Here is a 20,617-nt window from a genome sequence, read left to right on the forward strand (position 1 = left end):
ATACTGACCAAATACCGAGGTAAAATACTGACCAAATACCGAGGTAAAATACTGACCTAATCCTCTTTCAGGCTTCTGCCAGTGTTAGTCAGAGGCACATGCCCAGCCTGCTGCCCGGGGCAGGACACCAGTGATGGCTGCCTGCACCCACACGCACAGACTACACGCTACAATCCCCTCTTGCAGTGAGGAATCCAGGCCGTTTTTACCTTGTGATCCGGGTGACTAAACGCTACAGCACTATTTCCCAGGAAGGCTTTAGTAATGCTAGCAATAGGGGAGCCTCTCGGGCATGCGCAGTGCCGCTCTTCTTGTACATAGCGAGGCTGGAGTGGGCAGAGCTGGCACTACACCTGCAGCACCACAGTCAGTGGACAGCTCCGCTCTGCAGCACCAAGACCCAGGTAACTGGCGCCCTGCTAATGCCACAACCCCCCTCCGGGCATTGTCCTCCCCCTCACCAATGTCATCTGCTGCTTGCTTGCAGATCACGGGCTGCAGGGACCTCCATCCACACATAGCACCAATCCCAGCAAGGCTGCAAGGAGCATTCTGCGGAGGAATAGCCCGGCTTACAAGTTCCCACAACTTCCAGGCACTTGATAAGGGCAGCGATGGAAACCAAAGGTAGGAGACCCTCTGCCTCCTGCCATGTGTGGTCTCGGGTGGGATAGAGCAGGAGACTGCAGTGCTGCTGCTGCTGCTGGGTCGATCACACACATCCCAATGCAGCAGTGCTGGGCTATGTCCTGTGTTTATGGTGGAGCTGGATCCAGTGGAGCATCAGCCATGGATCTGCCTGTGTCATTGCGATGTGTGCTAGGCGAGGCACAGGGGCTGCTGCTGGCGTGTGCATCATTAATATATGCAGTATGTCTGGGCAGGGGGCTCAGCCTCCTCCATCCAGGGCCAGATAAAAGTTCTCTGCCTGCTGCTGCTGCATAGATAAGGGGGCCTGATTCTGGGGAGACCCACACCCTCTGCTTCCTCCAGTGCCAGCTTAGGCAGATTGCACCCAGCATACTGATTCTCCCTGGCACAGGATGTCAGAGACGCCTCATGTGCACTGAGATCAGGGAACTTAGATGATAAATACAGTATATGTACAGGATCAGGGCTGTATGGTCATGTAGTCATTCATTCAGTCATGTATGTGGAGTGAAGGCCATTGTCCCACAGGCCTGTATTTCTTCTTGAGAAGGTATTTTGTTTAGATTTTGGATCAGGTAGATTTTTTTGGAGTCATTCGTGGAAAGGCTTTACCCCCTCCTTGTATATAGGTATAGCTCAGCATTACTATACAGAAGTATAGGCCCCTATATATGGCGGTGTACAGGGGACAATTTACGGTGGCGATACACGTCATAAAACATTTCTGATTTCTGCTTTGTTTGTTCTTATAGCGCAAACACAATTTGGTCAAAATAAATCATGTAAATCATGTAACCCCCCCCCCCCCAAAAAAAAAACAAAAAACAAAACTTGCAATAGTAAGATCTCTGATGAGATATTGTAGATGATCAGTCCTGAAGGTCACACTCTAATACTGATGTAGTAAAGTCATCATATTAGAAGGAGCAGCATGTTACATCGTCATACTGTGACTTCACACACAATAATGGAGGCTCCTCGGATATTCTAGATTCCAGCACATGAAATAGATTTTGCTACAGTACAATGTTCACTACTGCATAGGGAATGCCACATGCACGTATGACGCTACCCATGTGTGTGCCTACTCTCCACCATCAATTATGTGCCATTTAGGAATCGTCAGTAACATCAAAGCCTGACAAACTTTTGTGACTCCGACCTGACTCCCATGTATTTGTTTACATGCAGTCATAGCAGTGCAAAGCTAACATCAGGGCATAAAGAACCTGTGTCTGACTGACTAGAGAGAAATTCACTACAGGATTTGTATGGCTTGCTATACCTTGAAGATTTATCCTAGAAGACCGGGGAGAGGAGGTTTGCGTGTGCACTAAATGGCAATATGTTTCATGAATGTGGTTTAAAAAAACAAACAAAACGACTGATTTATACAGAATGATGGTAATAACTTTACAGTCCTTGGATTATTTTTTAGATACATCAGACTACTAAGTGATCAGCAAACAAAATTGATCTTTTACTTCAAAGTTCGTCAATGTTTTAATGTGCGTTATTTGGTAAAAATGTTCATTTAAGAGACAACGAAACTACAAACTAGGGTATAAACGAAGAGGCCGATAATAGTACTTCCAGATGTATCACTAAGCGTTCCCACGCTTTAAGGGATCTTTCATCGATTAACAGTCCAGTATGGATACATATGCTTTAAGGGAAAAGCCACTTACGGTTCTGGACAAGCTGAGAGGAGCGTCCTTAAATTGGACAGGAAATCTATTCACAGAGTTATAATAGGTTCTGATAATATCTATAAACATTTACAGTCATAATAGTGAAAGCTTATGGTCGCTTCTCTTGTACCACAGTGTCACAAAACATAGATTATCTGCCCGGATGTATCGTTTTCATACATTTTTATGGAATTATTATTGACAAAGTAAAGAACATGCAAAAGTTATATGTCCAAAAACCATAGTAACAAGCTGTATAGGGTCAGTATGGTTTCCGATATGTGTATATAATGTGTGTAAATATATATATATATATATTTTATATATAAGACCTATAATTTTCTTGTGGGGGAGGTGGGTGGGGGCTAAACTGAGAATTCAGTCCAAGGCATTTTATGATGATGTAGTAAAATATTCATTCCATCACAGATACTGTATCTTGACATGACTTCATCTCCAGGATTTATTCATCAATTATACATGTGCTGTGTTGGGTAGTTTGCATTTAGCACTAATAGAATATGGGAATTCACCTATTTATTTATATATCTTTTTATGACTGATAACTTGCTGGTGTTCAACAAGGAGTGGTGGATGTGCTGCATTCAGGAACACTGAACCAATATGAGAGTCGTGAAAAGGGAACTGGTGCTGACAAATTCAGTCAATACCTAAACATTTCATGTGTGACCAAGAGTCCCTACAGTGGCCTCCAAAGAGAAGGAGCTCTGGCAAGAAAAGAGGTGATGCTTAGAATAAATGCTTAGACTAGTGATGTACAGAAAGTCAGCTTCTGATCTTTATTCCTCTATTCCCTTATTCCTTTATTCCATCATTTTGTTATTGAGACAAAATCTCCACTGACCACACTGCTTCTTCTATGCAGTTCAACATGCCCAGGGGCAACTAAATCAGCTCTCATGTGAGGACCAGGGGACCAATATCTTGACATAACAAGCTCATTGTGCTGAAATGTGGTGAATTCTGCAAAATGTCCAAACACCCATTGGAGGACAAAGACAGAAAAGGGCCCCTGTACAAGAACAATATATGGGCCCTTTGCAGACCAAGAGCTCCTAAAAATGTACCTGCTTTGGAAGTAGAAATGGGCCCCCTACCTCTTGGGCCCCTGTGCAGCTGCACAGGTTGCACCAATGATATATGACTAGACCTGTCCTATAAATGGGTAATGGCATCTCATAAAGTGGTGGAATACTACTAGGATTTATCACTTTATGTTTAGTAAAGGACTGAGCAATGTGACCCTATTGATCCTAAGAATAAAGGGACTGCAGCACTGTTGCACAGTCCTAGGTACCACCGTGCAGGGTGCTTTACAATTAATGAGGACAGCTGCCTTCACAGACAGATGGTCAGGGAAACGCAGTGGGGGGCCCTTCATCATGGGGGCAGATGAGAGTCCTAGAGGTCAGACCTCCATCAATCATAAAGTGATGACATATCGGAGCAATATGCCATCTCATTATAAGATGGGAATACCCCATAGTTTTTACTTATATTAGGTGTTTCCTTTTCATCTTTAGAAGCAAACCCCCAAAATTATTTCTCCCTACTACTGACAGTAATAATCACTTTTTGTTTTTGCTGATATTGTAAAAGTTGCTATTTTACCTAGGGAAGGTTACCTTTTCCTCTTAAATTCATTTTTCCATGAACATTTCCTTCTACAGATGTTATATCCTCTTCTTCTGAACACTCTGCTCAGCTAATTAGAGCGTTCTCCAAGGCACTGCCTGTGTACGTTGATTGTTAGGTACTTGCAAGATAGTTGATACGGGATAAGAAAGTGTCTGGAAGTGTCCAAGAGAAGCGTATCATTCGTATGCTGTTTTTTCTTGACAAAGAAGCACTGACAGGTTGAATTCAATGGACTTATGTCTTCTTTTATAGTTATGAATCTATGGCACATTAAGATAAGTTAGTCCTATTCCATTCTTGTACAGGATTGTGTCTTGTTGTCTAAACTCCTATGTTTTCCGGTTTTCCACCTCTCGTGCTCGGAGCACTATTAAAGACCTCACTAGTCCTTGATCTTACCATGAGGATGGTTTGTAGCTATCTCCACTTATAGAGATGTGGAGTATAAGGCGATCATGCCCTGGCTGTCACATATTCCTCCCTCTGTAAGTGAATGAGATGATGAACCACATTGCTTACCAGGCAGTATGTTTGTCTGCAATTGCTATAGATTTTTCTCCTCAGCTTTCTGGACATTTTTGCCTTGAGAACAGACTTGGATAATGTGGCCAAGAAATTGAAATTTCCATTAAAAAGGATTAGAAAAAAGGTGTTGCTTAGTTGTTTCTTTTTCCAAAATTAGTGCCACTGTTGACCAGCTTTGTGTTATTTTAGTAAATGGGGTTAAGCTGCGATACCAGGCCCAATGTGTGACCAAGAATTGCAACCTTTCTGGAAAAAAATAAGTTATATGATCCTCTACCACCCGACATCAACTAATAGCAATATTCTATTCAGCAAGCTATAAAAAATAAGAATAATTATTAGATTGATAATATTAGTGTTCATATGCAATCCATTATATATATATATATATATTATATATGATGCACTCCTAGGAGATATTTTATCCCCTGATCCTTTTTCAATGTGTCTGTAATTTACTGAAGCTGCATTACAATACTTTCCAATTGCCTTCTTCCCCAGTTTCTCGCGCTGCGCCGTTCCTCCTTTGCATCACATGACTGCTTGTCTTTCCCAGGTTACACTTGGAGTGCTGTGTGGTGTGGTGCAACTTCCACCAATGTAAGGCTGTAGGCCTCGGAAGGCCACAGAACAAGGCCCCATAGATTTACATTGTGAAAGCGACTTCCGGTCCTCAAATATACCCTTGTGTGATCCGGCTAGTCTGATTTGATTCAGAAGAGGACTGAAGCTGGAAAGCAGGGAAGATGGCCATCACTAAGTTTTTTAACGTACTTACATTACAGTGCAGACTTACGGTAATTAGAAGGGATTAGGGGAAAATATTTTTGCTGGGACTACTTCCTTAAAGAGGTTGTCCACTACTTTTCTATTGATGACCTATCCTTAGGACAACCTCTTTAATATAACATCTGACATTGTAACACATAGTTTATTTGGATTAGATTGTTATAACAGTGAGAAACAGTCAGCTTCTAGAGAGGAACGGTTCACATATCTCCTGTAGTTAAACTCCGACCCATCAAGATCAATCTGAGGATCTCAAATGGTCCAATAGACCTTATGTGAGTCTTATCAGTTTGTAATCCTGAACAGGACATATAGTCCGAAGTTCATACATAACCCGTCCATATGTGCTATTTTCTTCCTTTTCTGTTTATAGGCTAGTCTTTTTAGAGGTGCGTTGCTATTTTCAGCTTGTTTATTGGGATTAATATTTCTGCATCGTTGGGACAGATTTTCTAGAACTGTCTAATTAGTGTAGATTTAGACTAGCCATTTATAAAATATGCCAGATTTATCAGAGTGACTCATATGGTGAGATAAATTTGGTTCATTTTTAAACTGGTGTAATTAATTGGATACTTTTGGGCAAAATTTTTTGCAAAAATGTTGGCATAATTGTGGCACAAAGTGTCGATGGCCTCGGGCCAATGTTAGACTAGTTGGTAAAACGGTCTAAACCAATGAATGTGGCGGAAGGCATGCAATAGAAAATCGTAGAGAAAATTTATCCAGAAAACTGGCATATTTAGCTTAGTTAATTTTCCCTAATGTCTATGAGCATCCTGATTCTGTTGTATATTCATGGTACTCTGCCTTGAAACGTTAGCCGATTTTTTGCCTACTCTACGGGGCAACTTTAGCAATCCATATGCTGATGTTTGCCAAGCTGGTTACAACATGGGTTGCAACCAAGCATTGTCAAAGGCGTTATTTTTCCAGTACTTTTATTTTGATGACCTGAACCTGCTCTGGCAGTGGCAGCCGGATACATACAGTGTATGAAGTAGAACACCACAGCTCCACACTTCTTAGTGGCCACTGCCATGTACTGCAGATCAACTCCTACCCCTCAACAATGAGCAGATCACAAGCTGTACCTCCCACTAACAAGCAACTGTAATATGTGAGGGAACTTGGCAGGCAATATTCAGTTTCCATGTAACGCCACAACAGGTGAAAAAAAATCTTTCACTTTACCTATTTGAATCAATGGGAATTCTGTGTAATGCAGAATGGCGGATCTCCAGAGCAAGAGTTCCTGGGGGGAGATTAATCAAATTAGAGGTGCTATTTTTCATAGTTGGCATCGCATTTATTGTGTACTATGTTCTGGAAAGATGCGTGCAGGGCTACTGAATTTGGGCATAGCCTAAATGCAACACAGTGCTCCAAACAACATGCCAAAACTTTTGTGCAAATTTCTATCACATAGTAAGACAACAAATAGATGCTGCGAATTTAGAGGTGGCAGTCTAAATATGTGCTAAATTTATTATACAGAATGATCCACTTTAATAAAAAGTTTTCTTTGTCCACAATTCAGACCGTATTCATAAATATTCCCCCCGTGTTCATAGACCACAGCTAGTCTGGTCTAAAGATGAGGATGAATGGGAGACCCAACTTTATATCATCTGAATTTCCCAACTGGGTATAGTAATCCACAATTCTCTTGTATCTCTTGCCAAATTTGGATTACATACAACATTTTTTATGCATTTTAGACACTTTTTATATCTACCTAAAAATGGCCTAGGAGAGTGGATGTGACTTAGGCTGCATTTTAAAGAGGTTGCCACTACTTTACCTTCGATGGCCTATCCGGAATAGTGGCCATGGCTGGATTCTGCACATACACACCTTATTGAATTGAATAGAGGGTGGATGTGCAATACTCAGCCGCAGTCACTATAGAGTTGATGGAGCAGCTCCATAACTGAGCAGTTCCGGCCACTGCCAACACCAGAAACGGCTGATTGGCGGTTGCGCTGGGTGTCGCACCCCCACCGATCAGACATATCCTAAGCAAAGGCAATTTTTAAAGTAGTGGGCAATCTCTTTAATATCCTTATGAGTATTACCATCCAAGAGAAACTGAACATTCTTTTTTTCTCAGTTGTCATCCTAGTTTTATCCTTTTTACATGCATTTATTTCATCCATTCTTTTTCAGTGAAGCAGGTAGATTAAGTGAGCTTTTTTTATGCATTGACTCTTAGCAATGGACCAGTTAAAATCAAACGGAACTCGGATGAAACATAGGAGACATACTGTGTACATCAGTTTTATACGGATCCCCAAAGATTTCTATGTCAGGTTCCATACATCATCAAAGTAAATTTATTTCAGTTCTTCAGTACAAAAAGTGAAACTCCTATATTATATAGAGTCATTACAAACAGAATGATCTATTTTAAGTGTTTATTTCTGTTAATGTTGATACAAACTCGCCTCCAATACCCCATAGAGAATCTATGGGGTATTGTCAAGAGAAAGATGAGAGACACCAGACCCAACAATGCAGATGAGCTGAAGGCTGCTATCAAAGCAACCTGGGCTTCCATAACACCTCAGCAGTGCCAAAGGCTGATCGCCTCCATGCCACGCCACATTGATACAGTAATTGATGCAAAAGGAGCCCCGACCAAGTATTGAGTGTATTTACTGAACATTCATTTCAGTAGGCCAACATTTCGGATTTTAAAATTATTTTTCAAGCTGTTGTTATAAAGTATTCTTATTTACTGAGACAATTGCTTTTGTGTTTTCATTGGCTGTAAGCCATAATCATCAACGGTAACAGAGATAAACACTTGAAATAGATCACTCTGTTTGTAATGACTCTATATAATATATGAGGGTTCACTTTTTGTATTGAAGAACTGAAATAAATTTACTTTTTGATGATATTCTAATTTAGTGAGATGCACCTGTATATAACTACCGCATTTTTCGGACTATGAGACGCAGGTTTCAGAGGAGGAAAATAGGGGAAAAAAATTTAAGCAAAAAATGTGGTCATGATGCCCTGTTATGGGGGAGGAGGTCTGCTGCTGACACTGGTATTGGGGTAATGTCCCCCAATTCTGTTAATATCCTCCATCCTGGTATGTATGGCCCCTCCTTCCTGGTATACGTGGCCCCCATCCCATCCTGGTATACGTGGCCCTCATCCCCATCCTGGTATTCATGGCACCACTTGATCCCCTATCCTGGTATTCATGACACCCCTTTGATCTACCATCCTGGTATGCATGGCACTCCCTGATCCCCATCCTAGTATTCATGGCACCCCTTGATCCCCCATCCTGGTATGCATGGCACCCCTTTATCCCCCATCCTGGTATGCATGGCACCCCTTGATCACCCATCCTGGTATGTATGGCACCCCTTGATCCCCCTTCCTGGTATGCATGGCACCCCTTGATCCCCCATCCTGGTATGCATGCCACCCCTTGATCCCCCATCCAGGTATGCATGCCACCCCTTGATCACCCATCCTGGTATGTATGGCCCCCCTCATCCCCATCCTGGTATGCATGGCACCCCTTGATTCTCCCATCCTGGTATGCATGGCACCCCTTGATACCCCATCATGGTATGCATGGCACCCCCCTGATCCCCATCCTGGTATGTATGGCACCCCTTGATCCCCCATCCTGGTATGTATGGCACCCCTTGATCACCCATCCTGGTATGTATGACACCCCTTGATCTCCATCATGGTATGTATGGCACTCCCCTGATCCCAGTCCTGGTATGTATGGCACCCCTTGATTACCCATCCTGGTATGTATGGCACCCCTTGATTACCCATCTTGGTTTGTATGGCACCCCTTGATCCCCATCCTGGTATCCATGGCACCCCCCTGATCCCTATCCTGGTATGTATGGCACCCCTCGATCCCCCATCCTGGTATGCATGGCACCCCCTGATCCCCATCCTAGTATTCATGGCACCCCTTGATCCCCCATCCTGGTATGCATGGCACCCCTTGATCACCCATCCTGGTATGTAAGGCACCCCTTGATCACCCATCCTGGTATGTATGGCACCCCTTGATCCCCATCCTGGTATCTATGGCACCCCTCTGATCCCCATCCTGGTATGTATGGCAGCCCTTGATCACCCATCCTGGTATGTATGGCACCCCTTGAGCCCGCATCCTGGTATGCATGGCACCCCTTGATCACCCATCCTGGTATGTATGTCACCCCTTGAGCCCCCATCACGCTGCCCATAAAAAAAAAAAAAACACTCATACTCACCTCCTCTCTCCTCCAGCGCTGTCCCGCTCTGCTGCCGACACTTTCACTGTGTGAGCTGCGCATTGCTGGGCGCGCATGGCGTCCCTGCCATGCGCCCTCACACAGTGTGAGACGCTGTGCTGGAATAGTCACTTCTCCCCACGCTGGGACGGTGCGTGGGGAGCAGTGACCATTCAGTCTCTTCATTAGCCGGCACACTGTACAGCAGCGCTGCTCCTTCTGCCGCTCTGCGGTCAGTGTGCCCGATATTAAAGACCATGAATATTCACTACAACCCATGGGAGTGGGTTGTAGGGAATATTCATGAGCTTTAATAGCGGGCACACAAACCGCAGAGCGGCAGCAGGAGCCTCGCTGCGGCTACTGTGTGACGGCTATTAACCGGTTCAGGACCGCTCACTGAACATAAACGTCGGCGCTGCCTGGGCTCTGTGCAGTGCCGACATTTAAAAATGGTGGGTGGTCCCACAGCGCTCAGGACCCCCAGGGTCCTGCAAGCGCTGTGGTTCCAGTGCAGAGTGATAGCTCAGACAGGGGACATCATCGGGACCTGATTGGATCAGGTCCCAATGATGGTAACCCTTTGCTATCTTCTATATGCCGCAATCTATAGTAATCGCGGCATATAGAAGATAATGAGAGGAGAGGGGTTCGTCCACTTACCTCTCCGACGGCCCCCTGATATCTTCCAGGACCTTCCGTTGTTATGGCAGCTGGAGGTCACATGACCGCCTCCAGATCTGCCATCTATGGTGTCCTGCTAAGCTCAGCCTGCAGCTGAGTCCAACAGGAGACACTGACTGTGAAACAGTCAGCAAAGATCTCATCCAATGTAATACATGTCTATTACATTGCATGAGATCAGTGATTAGAAAAATACAAATTAATGTCCCATACAGGGACTAAGTAAAAATGTAAAAAAAAGTATAAAAAAAAATTTTTTCAAACTGTTAAAAAAAATCACAAAATAAATAAAAATAAATAAATAAAATATTAAACCAATAAATCCGTATATTTATGCAAAAACAAAAAAAGTACACATATTTGGTATCGCCGCATCCGAAACAGCCTGATCTATAAAACTGTCACACTAATTAACTCCTTCTGTGCACACCGTAATAAAAATAAATAAAAAACGGAGCAAAAAAATATGCTTTTTCATCATATCGCCAAACAAAAAGTGGAAAAAACTGCGATCAAAAAGCAAAATGGAAATAAAAATGGTACCGCTGAAAACGTCATCTTGTTCCGCAAAAAAAAAGCCACCATACAGCTCTATCAGCCGAAAAATAAAAAGTTATAGCTCTCAGAATAAAGCGATGCAAAAAAAATATTTTTTCTATAAAACTGTTTTATTGTGTAAAAGCGCCAAAACATAAAAAAATATACAGTAAGTGTAGTATTGCTGTAAACGTACTGATCCGAAGAATAATGCTGCCTTATCACTTTTACCACACGCAGAACGGCATAAAAAAAAACCTCAAAAAACAATTCCTGAATTGTTAGTTTTTGTTAATTTTACCTCCCAAAAAACGGAATAGAAAGCGATCAAAAAATGTCACGTACCCAAAAATGGTACCAATAAAAATGTCAACTCATCCCACAAAAAACAAGCCGTCACGTGACTCTGTCGGCCGAAATTTGGAAAAATTATAGCTCTCAAAATATGGCGATGCAAAAACTAGATTTTGCAAAATAAAGCGTCTTAGTGTGTGACTGCTGTCAGTCATAAAAACCCGATATAAATCTGGTATCTCTGTAATCGCACTGACCCGAAGAATGAAGTAATCTCATCACTTATACCGCACGAGGAACGGCGTAAAAAATAAATAAAACCAATACTTCATCTGCTACTGATTTGTTTATTATGTCTCCCAAAGATCGCAGTAAGGCTCTGCTCACATTTATCCTGCGCTCTGCGCTAAGCGCTTACACCAGAGTTTCCGTGTAAATCTCTGAAATACGTGATTCAGACGTAACCCATGACGGAAGATTCCCTGTAATGAGGCAGATATAGGCCACTGTGGATGCCATCTGGACTGTGATCCCACGGTGTCAGTTTTTTTAGGCGTGCATAAAAGTGCGGTTGGCCACAGTTTTGTGCACTTCTGAAAAAAAGGACACCGCTAAACAGAGGCCAGACGGAGTCCAGAGTAACTCTGCTGCCTCATTACAGTGAATGGATCCCGCAGGGGTTTCATCTGAATTACATCACTTGGAAATTTAGATGGAAACCCCGATGTAAGTGCTCAGCCTCGAGCGCCGGATAAATGTTACTTAAAATGTTCCCAATAAAAGCTTCAGCTCAGTCCTCAAAAAAAGCTAGTCCCCACTCAGGTCCGTCATCTGTTAAAAATATAAGGGACTTCCAAGTTACTGGTAGCAGAAAGGCTCTGGAAAAGCGAAATGGCCCTTGCCCCCCAAAAGAAATTCAGAAAATGTTGTGCTCCCAAATCCAAATGCCTATTCTACAATAATTTGTTCTCCAATTGTCAAATAGCGCTCCGTCCCTCCCAGATCTCGACGTATGGCTAAGCGGTACGATACAGTCACATATGGGATACTGCCACTTTTAGAAGAAATTGTGTGACACATTTCGGCACCAATTTTACCCATTGCCCTGTGTGAAAATGTAAAATCTGAGGGTAAAACATTTTTTTGTGGTAAAAATATAATTGTTTTTTTCACTGCCCAATGCTATAAATTTAAAAATTAAAAAATACTCACTACTTCCCTAGATGAATTCCTTGATAGGTGTAGTTTACAAAATGGGGTCACTTGTGGGGGTTTCTGCTGTTTCGGCATGTCAGCGACTCTTCAAATGTGACATGGTGTCTGCAACCTATCCCAGCCAACATAGCGCTCCTTTCTCTTCCGAACCCTGCCGTACACCAAAGCAGTGGTTTTCCCCCACATATGGGGTATCGGCGTACTCAGGAGAAATTGCAAAACAAATTTCATGGTGCAATTTCTCCTGTTATCCTTATGATAATGCAAAATTAGGGAATGAAAAACATTTTTTATGGGAAAAATGTGAAAATTTTATTTTTACGGCTCAATATTATAAACTTGTTAAGCACCTGGGGGTGCAAGGTGCTCACCACGCATCTAGATAAGTTCCCTAAGGGGTCTAGTTTCCAAAATGGTGTCACTTGTGGAGGGTTTCCACTGTTTAGGCACATTAGGGGCTCCCCAAATGCGACATGGCGTCCGCTAATTATTCAAACAAATTTTACATTCAAAAAGTCAAATGGCGCTCCTTCCCTTCCAAACCCTGCAGTGTACCCAAATAGTGGTTTTCCCCCACATATGGGGTATCGGCATACTCAGGAGAAATTGCACAGCAAATTTCATGGTGCAATTTCTCCTGTTACCCTTATGATAATGCAAAATTAGGGGAGGAAAAACATTTTTTGTGGGAAAAATGTAAAAATTTTATTTTTACGGCTCAATATTATAAACTTCTGTTAAGCACCTGGGGGTGCAAGTTGCTCACCTCACATCTAGATAAGTTCCCTATGGGGTCTAGTTTCCAAAATGGTGTCACTTGTGGGGGGTTTCCACTGTTTAGGCACATCAGGGGCTCCCCAAATGCAACATGGCGTCCGCTAATTATTCAAGCAAATTTTACATTCAAAAAGTCAAATGGCGATCCTTCCCTTCCAAATCCTGCCGTGCGCCCAAACAGTGGTTTGCCTCCACATATGGGGTATCGGCGTGTTCAGGAGAAATTGCACAACAAATTTCATGGTGCAATTTATCCTATTACCCTTATGATAATGCAAAATTAAGCGATGAAAAACGTTTTTGTGGGAAAAATGTGAAAATTTTATTTTTACAGCTCAATATTATAAACTTCTGTTAAGCACCTTGGGGTTCAAGGCGCTCACCACACATCTAGATAAGTTCCCTAAGGGGTTTAGTTTCCAAAATGGTGGCACTTGTGGGGGGTTTCCACTGTTTAGGCACATCAGGAGCTCTCCAGACGCAACATGGTGTCTGCTAATTATTCAAACAAATTTTACATTCAAAAAGTCTAATGGTGCTCCTTCCCTTCCGAACCCTGCAGTGCGCCCAAACAGTGGTTTTCCCTCACATATGGGGTATCAGCGCGCTCATGAGAAATTGCACTACAAATTGTGTATTCCATTTTTTCTTGTTACCCTTGTGAAAATAAAAAAATTGGGTCTAAAGTAACATTTTTGTGAAAAAAAGTTAAATGTTCATGAAGGGTTAATAAACTTCTTGAATGTGGTTTTGAGCACCTTGAGGGGTGCAGTTTTTAGAATGGTGTCACTTTGGGGTATTTTCTGTCATAAAAACCCCTCAAAATCACTTCAAATAAGATGTGGTCCCTAAAAAAATGTTTTTGTAAATTTTGTTGGAAAAATGAGAAATCGCTGGTCAACTTTTAACCCTTATAGCTTCCTAACAAAATAAAATTTGGGTTCCAAAATTGTGCTGATGTAAAGTAGACATGTGGGAAATGTTATTTATTAACTATTTTGTGTGACATATCTCTCTGATTTAAGGGCATGACAATTCAAAGTTTGAAAATTGCAAAATTTTTGCCAAATTTACGATTTTTTCACAAATAAACGCAAGTGATATCGAAGAAATTTTACCACAATCATGAAGTACAATATGTCACGAAAAAACTTTCTCAGAATCAGAGGAATCTGTTGAAGCGTTCCAGAGTAATTACTTCATAAAGTGACAGTGGTCAGAATTGAAAAAATTGGCCCGGTCACAAAGGCAAAAACAGGCTCTGGTGCTAAGTTAAGGAAAATGAATATTCATTGCTCTCCACGCCCATGGGCGTGGGGAGCAGAGAATATTCATTTTCTTTAGTAGCTGGCACAGGGTAGGCTGCAGTAGGCGGCTGCTGCCTCCTGTGCCCCGCTGATCCCCTGCTGCTGCTCCCCCATACCCACCACCATGCGGCCATACAATAATATAGTATTCGGACTATAAGACGCATACCCCACTTTCCTCCAAAATTTTGGAGGAAAAAAGTGCGTCTTATAGTCCGAAAAATACGGTATATGTACCGTATATAACTGTCATTTCTCACTATTGTTTTCTGTTTCACATTTTTTGTATAGTTTCTGATGAAGGTCCAATATCTAGGACCGAAAAGTTAAATATTTTTTGGATTGCCAATAAAAATTGTTCCATTCACTGCAAATTGAGTGCCGAGTCTTTCCCTTCCTTGTGTATCGGCTGAACCCCTGCTCGAGCACCTCATCTCACAACCAGGGAGTGCCGTATATACCTACAGTGTCTTGAAAATGTTTTGGTAAACAGCTAAAATGCCAAAACTTGTGTCATTGTCCAAATATTTCTGGACCTAACTGCGGATATATATATACAGTGAAGGAAATAATTATTTGATCCCTTGCTGTTTTTGTAAGTTTGCCCACTGACAAAGACATGAACAGTGTATAATTTTTAGGGTAGGTTAATTTTAACATTGAGAGATAGAATATCCCCAAAAAAATCAAGAAAATCACATTGTATAAATTAGATACATTTATTTGCATTTTGCAGTGAGAAATAAGTGTTTGATCCCCTACAAACCATTATGAGTTCTGGCTCCTACAGACCAGTTAGACGCTCCTAATCAACTCGTTACCGGCATTAAAGACAGCTGTCTTACATAGTCACCTGTATAAAAGACTCCTGTCCACAGACTCAATCGGTAAGGCTCTAACCTCTACAACATGGGCAAGACCAAAGAGCTTTCTAAGGCTGTCAGGGACAAGCTTACAAAAACAGCAAGGAATAAAATAATTATTTCCTTCACTGTATATATGTATGCATATACAGTTGTGCTCAAAAGTTTACAATGCACACTGTGTTTACCAATTAGTGGCCCTAGTTCAAATATGGAAATATAACATATAAACCCACTTCCAGCTCTATATAAATAAAAGGAGAGAGGGGGGGATTTTTGTTAGAGTGGTTCTCCCAACAAAATCAATAATTAAAATTCTGTGCATGTTATCAGGCCAAAATCACCAGGGTATGTGAACTTTTGATCAGGTCATTTGGATGTTTTTGGTTGTCATTAAGATTTAAAAAGAGAAAACACAGTCGTTTGACAATAAATGGCTTCACCCAACCAATAACCATGAGTGGAGAAAAAGGTTTTTGTTATCATTCATATTTTCTGAAACAAGGCCAAGAAAGGAAAAATTCTGCCGGAGTATGTAAACTTTTGAGCATAACTGTATGTTTGTGTGTATGTGTCTTTTATAGGTGCATGTGTGTATAATGTATGTTGTCATTAAATATTGCCATTAGCTAAATTGTACGATTATAGGTAATGGTTATTGATATATAATCACATTGAGCATTGCTTGTGGTTGGGTTTTAGTGCAGGGTATATTCTTGGTATTTCATACATCTCAGATTAGATTAGTGAGCCTGCATGACTCAGATCAGGCTGTCTCCTGTTATTCCCTGATGTATGGAGCTTGTTTCAAGGAAACTGCTGATTTATTAAACACAGTTAGAGGGCTGTATGCCTGTTCTGTGCCAGAAAACCAGACAATGTGAACTGAGGTCTAAGATGGCAGACATACAGGAAACAGAGGCATGTTCACACTAGCAAAAAAGAAAAAAAAGAAGCAAGACAAAAATATATCTCATACCCTACCATAATTATATATAAATGTAAAGCAAAGTTGCATAATAAATATAGGGTACTTAGTGAACTATTTTTGATCAAAAAAAGTATACAAGCCGTCCCACCAGCGGCAAGGTGACCCTAAATTGGGACGGTACCTATACTGCCTATATTAAAAACCGTACTGTATATCAAAGTTGAAGTAATGCATATAAAAGGGTAGACAAATAGGACCGGGTCCCAACTCCAGACCACCTAGGCCCGTGGTAAGCTACATATATACCAATCAGCTCAACAAAGGGCATGCCACACCCTTAAATTGCACAGAATGCAAACAAGTCAAAAAAACAGACAATGTGAACTGAGGTCTAAGATGGCAGACATACAAGAAACAGAGGCATGTTCACACTAGCAAAAAAGAAAAAAAAGAAGCAAGACAAAAATATATCTCATACCCTACCATAATTATATATAAATGTAAAGCAAAGTTGCATAATAAATATAGGGTACTTAGTGAACTATTTTTGATCAAAAAAAGTATACAAGCCGTCCCACCAGCGGCAAGGTGACCCTAAATTGGGACGGTACCTATACTGCCTATATTAAAAACCTTACTGTATATCAAAGTTGAAGTAATGCATATAAAAGGGTAGACAAATAGGACCGGGTCCCAACTCCAGACCACCTAGGCCCGTGGTAAGCTACATATATACCAATCAGCTCAACAAAGGGCATGCCACACCCTTAAATTGCACAGAATGCAAACAAGTCAAAAAACCAGACAATGTGAACTGAGGTCTAAGATGGCAGACATACAAGAAACAGAGGCATGTTCACACTAGCAAAAAAGAAAAAAAAGAAGCAAGACAAAAATATATCTAATACCCTACCATAATTATATATAAATGTAAAGCAAAGTTGCATAATAAATATAGGGTACTTAGTGAACTATTTTTGATCAAAAAAAGTATACAAGCCGTCCCACCAGCGGCAAGGTGACCCTAAATTGGGACGGTACCTATACTGCCTATATTAAAAACCTTACTGTATATCAAAGTTGAAGTAATGCATATAAAAGGGTAGACAAATAGGACCGGGTCCCAACTCCAGACCACCTAGGCCCGTGGTAAGCTACATATATACCAATCAGCTCAACAAAGGGCATGCCACACCCTTAAATTGCACAGAATGCAAACAAGTCAAAAAACCAGACAATGTGAACTGAGGTCTAAGATGGCAGACATACAAGAAACAGAGGCATGTTCACACTAGCAAAAAAGAAAAAAAAGAAGCAAGACAAAAATATATCTCATACCCTACCATAATTATATATAAATGTAAAGCAAAGTTGCATAATAAATATAGGGTACTTAGTGAACTATTTTTGATCAAAAAAAGTATACAAGCCGTCCCACCAGCGGCAAGGTGACCCTAAATTGGGACGGTACCTATACTGCCTATATTAAAAACCTTACTGTATATCAAAGTTGAAGTAATGCATATAAAAGGGTAGACAAATAGGACCGGGTCCCAACTCCAGACCACCTAGGCCCGTGGTAAGCTACATATATACCAATCAGCTCAACAAAGGGCATGCCACACCCTTAAATTGCACAGAATGCAAACAAGTCAAAAAACCAGACAATGTGAACTGAGGTCTAAGATGGCAGACATACAAGAAACAGAGGCATGTTCACACTAGCAAAAAAGCAAAAAAAGAAGCAAGACAAAAATATATCTCATACCCTACCATAATTATATATAAATGTAAAGCAAAGTTGCATAATAAATATAGGGTACTTAGTGAACTATTTTTGATCAAAAAAAGTATACAAGCCGTCCCACCAGCGGCAAGGTGACCCTAAATTGGGACGGTACCTATACTGCCTATATTAAAAACCTTACTGTATATCAAAGTTGAAGTAATGCATATAAAAGGGTAGACAAATAGGACCGGGTCCCAACTCCAGACCACCTAGGCCCGTGGTAAGCTACATATATACCAATCAGCTCAACAAAGGGCATGCCACACCCTCAAATTGCACAGAATGCAAACAAGTCAAAAAACCAGACAATGTGAACTGAGGTCTAAGATGGCAGACATACAAGAAACAGAGGCATGTTCACACTAGCAAAAAAGAAAAAAAAGAAGCAAGACAAAAATATATCTCATACCCTACCATAATTATATATAAATGTAAAGCAAAGTTGCATAATAAATATAGGGTACTTAGTGAACTATTTTTGATCAAAAAAAGTATACAAGCCGTCCCACCAGCGGCAAGGTGACCCTAAATTGGGACGGTACCTATACTGCCTATATTAAAAACCTTACTGTATATCAAAGTTGAAGTAATGCATATAAAAGGGTAGACAAATAGGACCGGGTCCCAACTCCAGACCACCTAGGCCCGTGGTAAGCTACATATATACCAATCAGCTCAACAAAGGGCATGCCACACCCTTAAATTGCACAGAATGCAAACAAGTCAAAAAAACAGACAATGTGAACTGAGGTCTAAGATGGCAGACATACAAGAAACAGAGGCATGTTCACACTAGCAAAAAAGCAAAAAAAGAAGCAAGACAAAAATATATCTCATACCCTACCATAATTATATATAAATGTAAAGCAAAGTTGCATAATAAATATAGGGTACTTAGTGAACTATTTTTGATCAAAAAAAGTATACAAGCCGTCCCACCAGCGGCAAGGTGACCCTAAATTGGGACGGTACCTATACTGCCTATATTAAAAACCTTACTGTATATCAAAGTTGAAGTAATGCATATAAAAGGGTAGACAAATAGGACCGGGTCCCAACTCCAGACCACCTAGGCCCGTGGTAAGCTACATATATACCAATCAGCTCAACAAAGGGCATGCCACACCCTTAAATTGCACAGAATGCAAACAAGTCAAAAAACCAGACAATGTGAACTGAGGTCTAAGATGGCAGACATACAAGAAACAGAGGCATGTTCACACTAGCAAAAAAGAAAAAAAAGAAGCAAGACAAAAATATATCTCATACCCTACCATAATTATATATAAATGTAAAGCAAAGTTGCATAATAAATATAGGGTACTTAGTGAACTATTTTTGATCAAAAAAAGTATACAAGCCGTCCCACCAGCGGCAAGGTGACCCTAAATTGGGACGGTACCTATACTGCCTATATTAAAAAACTTACTGTATATCAAAGTTGAAGTAATGCATATAAAAGGGTAGACAAATAGGACCGGGTCCCAACTCCAGACCACCTAGGCCCGTGGTAAGCTACATATATACCAATCAGCTCAACAAAGGGCATGCCACACCCTTAAATTGCACAGAATGCAAACAAGTCAAAAAACCAGACAATGTGAACTGAGGTCTAAGATGGCAGACATACAAGAAACAGAGGCATGTTCACACTAGCAAAAAAGAAAAAAAAGAAGCAAGACAAAAATATATCTCATACCCTACCATAATTATATATAAATGTAAAGCAAAGTTGCATAATAAATATAGGGTACTTAGTGAACTATTTTTGATCAAAAAAAGTATACAAGCCGTCCCACCAGCGGCAAGGTGACCCTAAATTGGGACGGTACCTATACTGCCTATATTAAAAACCTTACTGTATATCAAAGTTGAAGTAATGCATATAAAAGGGTAGACAAATAGGACCAGGTCCCAACTCCAGACCACCTAGGCCCGTGGTAAGCTACATATATACCAATCAGCTCAACAAAGGGCATGCCACACCCTTAAATTGCACAGAATGCAAACAAGTCAAAAAACCAGACAATGTGAACTGAGGTCTAAGATGGCAGACATACAAGAAACAGAGGCATGTTCACACTAGCAAAAAAGAAAAAAAAGAAGCAAGACAAAAATATATCTCATACCCTACCATAATTATATATAAATGTAAAGCAAAGTTGCATAATAAATATAGGGTACTTAGTGAACTATTTTTGATCAAAAAAAGTATACAAGCCGTCCCACCAGCGGCAAGGTGACCCTAAATTGGGACGGTACCTATACTGCCTATATTAAAAACCTTACTGTATATCAAAGTTGAAGTAATGCATATAAAAGGGTAGACAAATAGGACCGGCTCCCAACTCCAGACCACCTAGGCCCGTGGTAAGCTACATATATACCAATCAGCTCAACAAAGGGCATGCCACACCCTTAAATTGCACAGAATGCAAACAAGTCAAAAAACCTAAGTACCCTATATTTATTATGCAACTTTGCTTTACATTTATATATAATTATGGTAGGGTATGAGATATATTTTTGTCTTGCTTCTTTTTTTTTCTTTTTTGCTGTTCTGTGCCAGGCATGAAATTCTGCCACTTTTGACATGTTGTGGGTTTCACACATGTCTACTTTACAGTCTGTCTGACTACC

General features: G+C 40.9%; 1 protein-coding gene across 1 annotated transcript in view; it reads left to right on the forward strand.

Moving 5' to 3' along the window:
* The first annotated feature begins 254 nt into the window (after nucleotides 1-254).
* Nucleotides 255-20,617, forward strand: part of FGF12 (fibroblast growth factor 12) — a 590,755-nt gene continuing 570,392 nt past the window's right edge. The window contains exons 1-2 of the mRNA XM_073675156.1: nucleotides 255-404; nucleotides 488-627. Coding sequence (XP_073531257.1) covers nucleotides 615-627 — 13 coding nt within the window. The 5' untranslated portion in view covers nucleotides 255-404; nucleotides 488-614. The remainder of the gene's footprint in view (nucleotides 405-487; nucleotides 628-20,617) is intronic.

This window comes from Phyllobates terribilis, unplaced genomic scaffold (assembly GCF_046119375.1).
Source record: "Phyllobates terribilis strain yellow unplaced genomic scaffold, ASM4611937v1 Scaffold_3__8_contigs__length_932513732, whole genome shotgun sequence".
Taxonomy (NCBI): Eukaryota; Metazoa; Chordata; class Amphibia; order Anura; family Dendrobatidae; genus Phyllobates; species Phyllobates terribilis.